This window comes from Plecotus auritus (assembly GCF_963455305.1).
Source record: "Plecotus auritus genome assembly, chromosome: 1".
Taxonomy (NCBI): Eukaryota; Metazoa; Chordata; class Mammalia; order Chiroptera; family Vespertilionidae; genus Plecotus; species Plecotus auritus.
In genome coordinates this window covers 159,796,852-159,809,344 of record NC_137770.1, presented here as the reverse complement: position 1 = coordinate 159,809,344, position 12,493 = coordinate 159,796,852, and the positions used below count along the sequence as shown (strand labels likewise).

The window sequence follows — 12,493 nt, the reverse complement described above, 5'->3', positions numbered from 1 at the left end:
AACAGATACCACCTTACCCAAATTAATCCATTATATTAAGGTTTCACTATATTACATTTTTCATTTTGTTAAGATATTTTCTGCTAGTTCCCTCCAATGTACAGTTAATACGCATGTTGTAGTTATTAGTAAGTGGGAGAATACAATAGGATATGTAACTACCCTATTCTTCGTGAGACTTTCACCCACCAGATTGATTCTTGTCTGAATCAGTTATTATGATGGTTGCCACATCATGGAATTCTAATTCCGTCATTCCTTGTACATTCCTTAGTTGGCCTTCTGCTGTAGGGTAGATCTTTTCGTTCCCTTCCATTTGTTATTCTTTTGTTTCTATCAGTGTGAACCCATGTTCCATATTATTTTACTCAGAGTTTCATTTGGTTATGTTAATGCTCAGATTGTCCCAGACCCAGCTAGTGGGAGTCCCTTTAAGAGTTGGCTTCTGTGTCCTTTAGACAAGTCCCTATAATTCTTTGGCTACTTCTCCCTTTGTGGTACAATGTGATGTTACAGGCTTACCTTGTGTATTTCCTCAGTCTTGAAGTCAGCCACTTCTCCAAGGAGCTTTGATTCGTTTTAGTGAAGAATCACATTTGGAATTGTTGTGGGCAGCAGGAATAGCACCAGGTGTTAGATCAGTGGGGTCAGACCAGATCTGGGTTCAGCAACCTTGGAACTTGAGTTCTAGCTAGGAAAGAATTCAGAGCCAAGACTCAAACTATAAGAGAACATTCATTTGGAAAATCAGAGAGGTAGAAGTATTCATAGAAGAAATGGGCTTAGAAAACAAGTTACAGAGGTAAAGGAAGGGCCCTTGGAGCTTAGAAGTGAGCAAAGTAAAGGTGACGTGCCTGGGGAGGATAGAGAAGGGACTGGGGAAGGAAATAACAGGTGTGCTCTGGGAGGGAGAGTATGCTGGGTCCTCTGTCCTAAGGGTGGAGATTTCAGGGGAGGTCCTAAGGGAAGATCTCAGTAGAATATTCATCAGATTTCCAAGTGTGTCCTTTCAGGGTCTGGGTCTCCCCCGATTGATTAGTCAGTTGGTGCCAGGGTAGGGGATCATTCTCCAATGCATCCGGTCCTAAGGTCAGCTGGGGGTGGCTTGTCTGGTTTTGCTGCTTTCCTGGGCCTGGACCTGAGACAACTGAGGCATAGATATTATCTCTAGGAAAGAAATGTCATGGGATTGGGGTCTAAACCAGCAATATGCTAGGGCAGGAAAGGTCACCCTGGGACGAGATCCTACCCTACAAATGTCCATTGCTAGGCACCCGGGACCTTCCACCCTGGTGACCTTCTGTATCTGGCCCATCATCCTTGCTCTGCTCATGTCTGTCTTAACTGCCTGCCACAGAATCAAGACTTGGCAGTGGGTGAATTCAGTGCTACTGGATGCCTTTACATCTACATCTGCCAAGCAAACAGCCAAGAAATATGTGTTAAATGTACAAGTAACACCTGTATGTTTCTTTAAAAAATAAAAATAGGTGCATACTGCTCCCCAATTCCAGTCTAGTACCACCAGGTCTAGCCTACCTTTGTCAGAGTTGCAGTTCCCTTCTCCAGCTGTAAGGGCTCTCAATTGCCCTCATTGTACCTGCTGTTTGGCTCACCTCCTACCCCAAGTGTAATTAGCCCTGGTCATGCCAACCCCCTCTTCACCTGCCTGGAGCACCAGCCCAAAGCATGGCCCCTCCACACTGGTGGCAGGAGCCAGTTCAAATGACAGCAGCCCTTCTAAGTGTCTGTTTTAGAGCCCTGACATGTACAGATGAGGGGAAATGAAAAATACTGATAAAAATAAATGTAAAATTAAGTGTGGTAAGTGTAATGGTGCAGGTGCTTTGAAATTGTTTTGAGGGAAGTCGGGTATTTTTCTAGTTAGCAAGGTTGACATCTTATGTGAGGTGTGGAAGGCTAGACTAGTAAGTGTTCTAGTTCTAAATGTTTGGCTAGATTTGTTTTATAGTTCACTTATGTCAGTACTTCTGAGAAGTCCTGTATTTCAGATTATCTGTCACATAAGTTCATGTTGAGTTACTGAGTAACATTAGACATCTGAAGGTGTTTGTATGTGATGAGTGTGACAGTTACCACAGAGGGGCACATTAGGTAGATGCTAATGAAACATATACAGCATCTTCCTGCTCTTCCCAGAGGCAGGTGTGAAGCCAGTAAACACGAGGTTTTCAGTGTGGAGGATGCAGTGGATGCAGCACAGACACTCCCCTCCGGTTGGAAGTCTACCCAGAAAGACAGCAGGCAGTTTTAGTCATTGGTTCAGTGCTGCAGGAAGAAAAGCATAAGGGAACCCTGAGAGGGTTTCTGAAAGAGCCATGAGTACAGGGGCCCAGTGAAGAGGACTAGTCATTATGCCTGAAGCATAGTGTGCTCTGTCAAGAAACAAGTCTAGAGATGTAAGAAAGGGCCATTTTAGGATGGAAGGGCCTTAATAGAAATCATGCTAAGGCATTTAGACTATCCTGGGGTCATTGGGTAAGTACTGAGAACTATTTCTAAAAGATGAATAGCATGGACTGGAAAAATTATAGATGATAGGCTTTAACTTGAAGCTATCTATTGTTGTCACTTTCTTCTTCAAGATGGCTGATGGTTCCTATTTTGTGTAATTTAATTATGATCTTAAAATATTTAAAGTTTATTCCAAATTTATGTAGTCTGATCTTTCTGTGTAACAGATTTTATTTTCCTGTTGAGGATTATTTTCTTCTCCAAGGTACTTCATAAATGGTTGCCAGATTTGTCCCTGTACCCACCTACCCAAGTCCCCGTAGTTTTTGTTCCAGTTTACATGCCATTTTGGTAAGCACTATCATTTAAAAAAGTATTAAATAGCCTTCAGTCCTTTTGAAGGTGCTTAGCCTCCAAAAGTAACCTGAAAATTCATTTCCTTTTTACCTTGAATTAAAGTTACAGTAAAATCCTCAGTATTATAGACTAATTCAGGCAAGGGGGTGTCTGTTAAAGCAGAAAGTCCATTATATAATAAAGTATGTTAAAATATTGACAAATTAACCTGTTTTTACTTATGTAGACATGTTTGTGTAATTAAATTTAACTATGTATGAAAACTTTAATTTCACAGAAAAATTGTCTACATATTACTGTAATTTTAGTTTATACTGAATAGGTCTGGTTAAATGTGTGCATTCACCAGTCATCTCCAGTAAACAAATGCACACAGCTGGAGTATGGGTTAGCACACATTGGAACACCAGCCAGCTTGAGTTATATAACTATTGAATAAAGTCACACAGTGAGACAACAAACTCAATTATCTTGCAGGATGTGGTGTGATCACATTCTAATCATTTGCCCAGCATTGTTTACAAGTGGTGACACTTGGACTTAAAAATGTAGACTATAGTTGTAAATATGTAATATTTATGTCAGCAAAATCACTAGTGTTTTTTTCCCAACACATGGCCTATTTGCTAAAATTTGTTAAAAATAAATTAATAACAAAAAACATTTTAATTATAAGCAAATCTTGGTTAAAAGCATTTTTAAATTAACAGGGTGTTTTCACAGGTGACACTCACATGACAAATGGACCAGAAATTTTGTCTGTTAAATCTGAAGTCCATTAGATCAGGGTCTGAAAAATCGAGGGTGTAATGTAATTTTATTTGGCTAATTATCCCTGAGACATGTCCTAAAATAAGTCAGAGATTGACTGAGTTAGCATCATGGCCATGTCCATGTTTTGCCACCTTGAACAGAATACTTAAATTCCTTTTGCTTCCTTCTCAAAAGCAACAGTGCACTATCTTAGTTCTCACACAGATGATACTGGTTTTCATATGGAGAGACCATAGGTCTGGTAGGAATATTTCAAGATATCATCATGCATGTTTCAATAGTGAATGTGTCGTTTCATGATAATATTTTATCATGTGGCCACTGTTTACAACAGAAAATAACAAATTGTGTGCAAAGATAAAACTAATAAAACTAACCTCCAAGTGAGAAAGTTGACACATAAAATAAACAGGATTAAAATCTTGTCAAAGCAAAATGTTTTTAAAAGCTCACAAAGCTATCCTTATAATTAAATTCTTCAGCCCTGGAGAATCCTGAAGCACTCGATTGGTGATGGGATGTCATGACCGCACTTATATGTAAGATGAGGAAGATTTGTGAGGCCCTTTATTACTGTCAAAATTCAGAATGCATGACAAAAGAGCCCAGGATGTGAATGCCATAGGGTTTGGTGAAAATGTTGAACAGAAAATGTATTTATTCAAATAATTTATTAAAATAAGTGAGGGCTAAAGATTTATATTTAGACATTTTAGTGGGCTCTATTAAAAGAAATCTTGCCTGTAGGAATTTATTTGAAAATACATGGCCCATACATTTTGAGTGATGAACTGATATAGTCGAAGTACAATGTTTTTTATATAACTAGGAACATCAAGGTGTGCAATGAAAACCTCCAGGATCCTTCAAACAGAAACTGTCAAAATCACAAAGGAGGACAAAGTTAAGAAAGTTTTTATTAAATGAACTTACCCTCCCCCAAGCAGGCTATTACAGCCCTATTCTGTGTAACAGCACTGCCTAACAACCATGCACATATATCTTCCATGGTACTCAAATCCCCACATCCAAGGGACTGTTGTCTCGCATCACAACCAGTCTCCATTTAATGATACTCGAATACACAGCTGTTATGGGTATTACATTCAAAATGTTCTAGAAACATTTTGACCAGAAACATTTTTTAATGCATCACAGAATGCCTAAGGTAATTTCCCTTGAAGAGGTTTGAGACTCAATATATTAGTCTGGTGGTTTAAAAAAAAATCAGCCTTTGATACTTTATGGACATAAAAAACATGATTCATTTTTTTTTGGGGGGGGGGAGGGTTGCCTTTCTTATAAATTGATTTTTAGAGAGGGAGGAAGGGCAGAGAGAGAGACATCGATGTGATGTACATCAATCAGTTGCCTCCCATATATGCCCAGACCAGGGATTGAACCGCAACCTGGGTATATGCCCTGTGATCTTCCGGTGCATAGGATGGTGCTCCAAACTGAGCCACACTGGCCAAGGTTTTTATTTTTTCTTTCTTTCTTTTTTTTTTTTTTTTGCCTTTGAAATAAACTTATAAAACCCAACTGTTAGTGATACTGAGGAGTCATTTCCTTTATAGGTGAAAGCTCACTTAGTATCTAAGACAAACTGCCATTTATTGTTGCCTTGTTAGGATATAATTTAGTAAATAGGAAGTGCTTTTTTCATGTTCTTGGTAAATTATAAAAGTAGTTCTGTGCAAGCATCCTTTTTTTTTCAGTAATGGCTATTTGTAAATCTTTCAGAATATTCTGAGGAAAGGAGGCCATACAGAAATTGAACCTCAGCATTTCTGTCAAGCTTTTCACAGAGAGAATGATACGCTAATGGTCATCATCAAAAATGAAGATATATCATCACATTTGCATCAAGTAGGTTTGGAAATACCTTTCTTACAAAGAAATGTATTCCAGGCCTTTGTTACTCTATAATTATCAGACTTGTCACTACCTATTTTTATTCATAATAATTAACTAAGGCAGAACTATAAAAAGATACTAATTTTCATCTAATAGTAATAAATCTTTATTTTATAGGACTTATAAAATTTTTCTTAACTCTTTATTATATTTACCTATTAGTTGAATTAAAGTAATTGCTTCTTCCAAGATGATCTAACTTATGGGCATAGCCTGTCAGGAGGTAGTAACCCATCCCTACAGCACCCACACCAAGTGAAGCTGAAGACAGGGAATGATGGTGTTAACTTGTTACCTGCCTGATTACAGGTCCCTGAAACTTCAGGTATACTCTTCCCTATCTCCAACCTTTGTAGTTCTAGAGACTTTGTATTTGCTTGTTTGATGATGAACTGAGTTAATATTCCTTATGTGTGGTATCAGTACATCAAGTTCAAGTATTTTTAGTTTTCTGAATCTTGAAACTCTCGGATGAAAAGTGACAAAAACAACCCAGTAAACTTGTCTTTATTGTGGGATCCTTTTATGTTTAATAGATTCCTTGTTTGCTGAAGCTGAAGCATTTTCCCAGTGTCATCTTCGCTGGAGTGGACAGCTCTGAAGATGTTCTCAATTACACCTTCCAAGAGCTGTTTCGGACTGGAGGCTTTGTGGTATCAGATGACAGAATATTAGAAACTTTAACATTAGGTTAGTCTTTTAATTTCCTTTCCTTTTTCTTTCTTAAGTACTATTTCATGAAAAATATCAACTCAAAATATCAATCTCTACCTCTTGAGGGCTTAATTTTTGCTATATGCTATGCTAAGCAGATTTTTATAGAGTTCTCATTCCCAATGTGCATGCTCTTAACCTCCCTTGTTTTACTGATTGTCCTTACCACTAAACCAGCTCCTAAGTTCCTTCTCTCAGTAGTGTGGATAAAATAGTCATACAAATTTGAGATTTTGTTAAATTTGATTCCTTCACTTACCAAATGAAGTCAGCTACAGATTAATTTTGTTTAAAATCAGCCCTCTTCCATTTCTGTTTCTATCACCCTTACCACCTTTTTGATATGGAAATCTTAAAAAATGGTTACTGAAAGTCGTGTTAATTATCTGCTTGAACATTCATGTATAGTTAACCCTGAACAGCGTGAGTTTGAGCTGTGTGCATCTACTTATACTTTATCTGAGCAGTTCAAACCCATGTTGTTCAAGGGTCAACTGGAGATTGGAATCTGTGGGGGTAGGGGATCTACTTAAGTTACATGTAGTTATTAATCTATTGCATGAGCAGTCAATGACCCTAACCCTGAGTTGACCTAGGACAGAGCCAATTATCAACAGTACAACGATTGAAATTTCTTTTGAGAGCCAAATGTTTTAAACTTAAACTTCTTCTAACGCCACTTCTTCAAAATAGACTCACCCAGGCCCGTGGTATTTTGTGGAAGAGCCACACTCAAGGGGCCAAAGAGCCGCATGTGGCTCGCGAGCCGCAGTTTGCCGACCACTGACCTAGGAGATTGTCAGAGCAAAGAGCAGACACTTTTATGTATGATCAAAACCTGCCCTAGCTCTGATACCACATTAGAACAGAATGTGGATACACAACTTCTGAATTAGAAGATCAGGATGATATACCTTAACAAGCATGAATTGTGCATGGAAACTGGAGTTGAAAAATATTTGTAGATTCTGTATTTAGAAACGTGGATTTTGCTGTTGCAACTAAACCTCCTATGTGATCTCTACACGTTCAAAGCTTTAATTGTTAGGAATTGCTGTGCTCTTTCTCTACAGAGCTCTCTCCTACTGCAGTATGAGTAGGTAGGGCTGAATCGAGGGGCCTCAGGTTGCTGTATCTTTGAAATGTAGTATGGGATCCTATATAGACACACAAGTGGCAATGATGGTATACACTCAAACACAGGTCTTATTTTTTTTTACAAGTAATAAATTCTGGGCTTTGAGTAGAAAACCAAAAATCTTAAAACACAACTTATTCTATCCTGTAGTTCAACTAAAGGAAATTGTGAAAGCCCTGGAGAAACTAAATGGAAATGGAAGATGGAAATGGTTGCTTCACTACAGGGAAAATAAGAAGCTAAAGGAAGATGTAAGGTAGGGCCTGATGTCAGGTGAGGGCTTGGATGGGGGTCCTTCCCTTCCCTTTGACAGGGGGATATGGAAATACCATGTGATTCATTCACCCTGAAATGTTCAATGTGCTCTGGACTGGTATTATTCAAGGTTAAGTTTGTACTGGAATGGAAATCACCTGCTTCACTAAACACAGTATTTAGATCTGTTGACTGGTTTTTGGATTTTGTTTTTATAGCAGGGCATATTATTCAGTGAAAGCTTTGTGTTGTACTCCAAAGTTTATCGGCATATACTGTGAAAAGCGCTCTTAGACCAACAGAAGTCAGACATAGGGATCCTCAAATATCTATAGTTAAGTTCAGACTTTGCTACCATGAACTATAAAAAATATATTGAACTACAGGCTTGCCAGATTAATGCTTTTTAAGTTGCCTCAGTTATAACTAGGATGGAAAATTGAATTTTACCCTTAAACAACAGATTGCCAATTGGCCAATCTCTTTAAATATACGGCTGGGATTTTTTTTAATCGTCAAAGAGAGAGGAAGGGGGAGAGAGAAATATTGATGTGAGAGGGGAAAAAATCTATTGGTGGCCTCCCTTAAGCACCCTGACTTGGAATCAAACCCAAAACCTCTTTGGTGCATGGGACACTCCAACCAACGGAGCCAGCCTGCCATTCTACAGCTGGGATTTTTTAAAGAAAAGTATTTATTGATTTCTTGGCTAAAGGAACTTGGGGTCTGAGAGTAGCTCCTCCATATCAAAGATGTGCCTCCAGGTTCTAATGAGATTGGGAAAAGAAGGCCTGGAGCTCACAGACAGACTGGGAAAAGAATAGATTTGACAAGCCATTTGTTAAATGACTGTCTCAGGCACTGTTAGGTGTTCTTCTTCGATTATCTCCCCCTAACTTCATACAGAGTACACAATGACAGGCCTGACTTAGGTCAGACCTGGAGTCAGTTAGTTGTGAAACTAGGCTTTAACTCCAGGATGTTCATCTCTGAAATGCCCGTTACTGGGTTTAACCATAGTGATTTCTCCAAAGGAAAACAAACCTCGGTGTGAAACAGCCAAAATTATGGATGTGCATGAGATGTTGAAAGATGGCTTAGAAGTTCAGAAAAGGCTTATAGTTAGGAGGCACTAGGACAGGAGGACAACCAAGAGTTAACAGGGTCCCAGGCTGTGACCATGCATTCACAGGGAGTTCGCCAGAACAGTAATATGCTCTTCAAATTGTACTTATCTGGCATAATAAGAGCTCATCAGAAAACCTATCAGATTCTTTCAACTTTGGGGGAGTGTATCTACAACTGAAACCAAAAGAAAACCCTAGCTTTTAAAAACCACAGAGGGATTTATAGCCATTGATGGTTATCAATAACTACAAAACCAGCCTCAACTCCATCTCTGGGCTAATTTTGTTATCTAATTTTTCCACTGATTTTTAGAGAGAATGGAAGGGAGGGAAGGGGTTGTGAGGAGAGAGAAACATCGATGGGGGAAACACATCAATTGGTTACCTCTTGCACATGCCTCAACCAGGGTCAGGGATCAAACCTACAGCCCACCTACTTGACTGGGAATGGAACCCGAAACCCTTCGGTGCTTAGCCAACCCTCTTAACACTGAGCCATACCAGCCAAGGTCTGATTTTTTAATATTTGCAAAATAATGTCACACAAAACTTAACACAGTAAATAGAAACATATAAAGAGTTCCTGTTTATAACAATAAGGAATATAACGTAGAAAAGTTGGTATCTTACGTACAGTATGATGCCAATTGTAAATTGATATATAAGTCTGGAAGGAAATTCACCATTGTGATGTGAACAGTGCTTGTCGCTTCCGTGGTGGGGATACATATGATTTTGGTTTTCTCCAGCAAACAGGAGGGAGGATGTGATAGAGAAGACTGACTGGAGAGATGGAATCAAAAGCAGAGGTAGAGATGTTTAAAAGTTAAACATTTTCCTCTACTGTAAAAGAGTAAGAAAAAAGATAGGTAGTAAGATGATTTAAAAGAATGTGAGAAACTAAGGAAAATCTAGCTGCTACATTGTTTTAATCTGAAGTATAGAGAAGAATTTTTGAAGAAACTTAGAGATTTGGTAAGTTTCTATACCAAATGCTATAAAGAATGCATTAAGAGGTCCACTAGAAATACATATGAAGCTTGCCCGGTGACATTTTTGGAAGTGGTAGTAGATAAATGTGTAGATGTCCCTTCTGCTTGGAATCAGAATGCTATTTTTTTTAATCTGTATTTGCAAAAATAATGCGCCTGTAATGTTTTCAAGAATGCATCAAGACAATGACTTCTAGGAAGGCAAGTGTATGGTGGAAAAGAACAGGGACCAAGAATCTCAGTTGGTCTTATCGGAAGTAGTTAAACTAGGAATGTAAGTATAGTGAAGGCAAGAGAAGATTTGGAATAAAACAACAAAATTAAGATACAGTAAAAAAGAAACTTACATAAACTTACACTGAATCTGAATTTAACATTTCTATGTATTTTCCAGAGTGGATTCAATAGCACATAAGAAGAACTTAATATTGAAATCCTACCAGAGTGCAAATATCATTGAATTGCTTCATTATCACCAGTGTGACTCTCGGTCATCAACGAAAGCAGAACATTTAAAATGTCTACTAAACCTGCAAATTCAGCATATCCATGCCAGGTTTGCTGTCTTCCTAACAGGTAAAGGCACACAGCCTTAGTGCTGCCTCCATTTTATATCATCAATCAGTTAATGCCCAAATGGGTCAACTCTAGAAATGTCCTTATAAGAGGAGTCATTGGATGCCATAAGATAAATGTGGATATAGATCCAAGATCAGTTGTTAGTCTGATAAAGGCTGGGTGAGAGGTACTGTCTATAGTTTCTTTCTATTAAGTTTCATCTCCTTACTTAACTTTATATTTAATCCCTAATTTTTAATGTTTCATGTGAATCTTCACCAAACATTTAAAAATTAAGGAATGACTATAGTCATTTTATCAGTGGTTTCCAAACACTCTTCCCACCTCCCATGGAAGGGGCTGCTTCAAACCTTTTTCTTCTCTAGAACTAGACTCCTTTTTCTTCCCATATAGGAAGTTTCATAAAAGTTTTGTTTTTAAAAAACAAAGAGGGTTCTGCTATTTTTAAAAAGGTACATTAACATTGAATAACTGTTATACATCTGGAACTAATATAATATTGTATGTCAATGATACTTTAGAAAGTACATTAATGAATTTTTTACCAAAAAAGGATATTTTTCTTTTTACAGAAAAGCCTGTCTCCAGAGAAGTCTTTGAAAATAGTGGCATCCTTGTTACAGATGTAAATAACTTTATTGAAAATATACAAAAAGTAGCAGCTCCGTTTAGGAGTAGCTATTGGTAAGAACACTTTTCCTATAACTCTCCCATGTCAGCTGGAATTGAGGGAAAATACTGACATTTGTGTCTATGAGGGAACCAGTTGTTCAAAAACTCTGTTCTTTACCTTATATGTTATCATGCTATAAATTAAAAATGATTATATAGGTGTGAAATTCTAAAGTATCCACTAATGAAAGAAATAACCAACCCAATTACCTATTTTCTCTGTGATGTGCATTTTCACCTGCAGTTCATCCTGATCACCAAGATAGATGATGTAACCTTTACAATGCATAGAAATTTTCCCATTAGGTAGCATACTATTTATAAAATAGTTGTTGGTTATTTTGTTTTAAAGATGAAATGATTATCAATTTTATTTGACCAGGTTATTCAACTGTAGCTTGCCTAGACATCAATGATGCCAACAACAAATTAGTATTTTCCCTTTTATTTGAAAAACTTTGACACATTAAAAAAGTCTTCCCCTCTCATAATTGAAACAAATCAATGTTCTACAACTTGGGGGAAAATTCCTTCTTTCATTTTTTTACATTTTGTTTAAATGTCTGGCTTCATTTACAATGACACATTTCACTTTGGGTTGCAGTGTTAAATTAAGTATTTAAAGCTATCAATTGAATTTACAGTTAAAAATAATTTTATAAACATGTTTACTCAGTTGTAGCAAAAATTAGTCTATTTTAACCAATAGCTTTGTTTTTGCATGTTAATGTCAGCAATACATATGTAATGTATATTAGTCTGTTTTAAAGGTTTTTACTGCCCTTGTAAAAACTATAATCTCTGTTTCATTTGCTGTTATTCAAACACTACATAAAGTGAACCTTTTTTCCAAAATGGCACAAATTTATAAACTGTCATTTTCCACTTATTTTGTAAATAGTGCACTTATAAAAATCAACTCTGAGAATAATCACTTATTTATGATGTTAGAAATAATTAAAATCTTTAAACATGAATACTAAGCAAAAAACATTTGTAAGACACTTAGCATCTATTTGGAACAAAAGGTTTTTATTAACTAATTTGTTCATTTTTCTAATAAAGACAACTAAAAAATCAATTGTTTCTGCAAGGATTTCATAGCAAAAATTAAGAGTTTGTCAGGAGAGTTGTATCACTTTTTAGGCCACTTAAGCAAGAATAACTGGGTTTCAGAGGAATACTATCACTTATATCATTTTGGCCCTGATCTGTCACTTTAGTCCCAGCAGACCCGCCCAGTGCTTTCCCCTCCCAAGGTCGCGTGCACTGAGCTGCAAGCTCCAGAAAAAAGAGCATTCACAGGACTTTTCATCTTGCCCTTCTATGGGGGCTATTAGACCTATAAGAAACTTCTTTCAAAAGCCACTCATCTACTTTGTATACTTCTTACCTAAACAAAAGTGCCAGTCTCACTATAAGTTTTAATTATTTGACACTAGCTTTTGCTTAGAAAACCATTTTATTTTTACCTAAGGGTAAGATTCTAATAA

General features: G+C 37.2%; 1 protein-coding gene across 4 annotated transcripts in view; it reads left to right on the top strand.

Annotated features, from left to right (window-relative positions):
- TASOR2 (transcription activation suppressor family member 2) overlaps positions 1-12,071 on the top strand; it is a 104,300-nt gene extending 92,229 nt beyond the window's left edge. For all 4 annotated transcript variants that reach the window (XM_080669709.1, XM_080669708.1, XM_080669711.1 and 1 more), the window contains 5 exons: positions 5,350-5,475; positions 6,060-6,213; positions 7,526-7,631; positions 10,144-10,325; positions 10,901-12,071. In XM_080669709.1, coding sequence (XP_080525835.1) covers positions 5,350-5,475; positions 6,060-6,213; positions 7,526-7,631; positions 10,144-10,325; positions 10,901-11,016 — 684 coding nt within the window. In that variant the 3' untranslated portion in view covers positions 11,017-12,071. The remainder of the gene's footprint in view (positions 1-5,349; positions 5,476-6,059; positions 6,214-7,525; positions 7,632-10,143; positions 10,326-10,900) is intronic.
- The last annotated feature ends 422 nt before the right edge of the window (positions 12,072-12,493 follow it).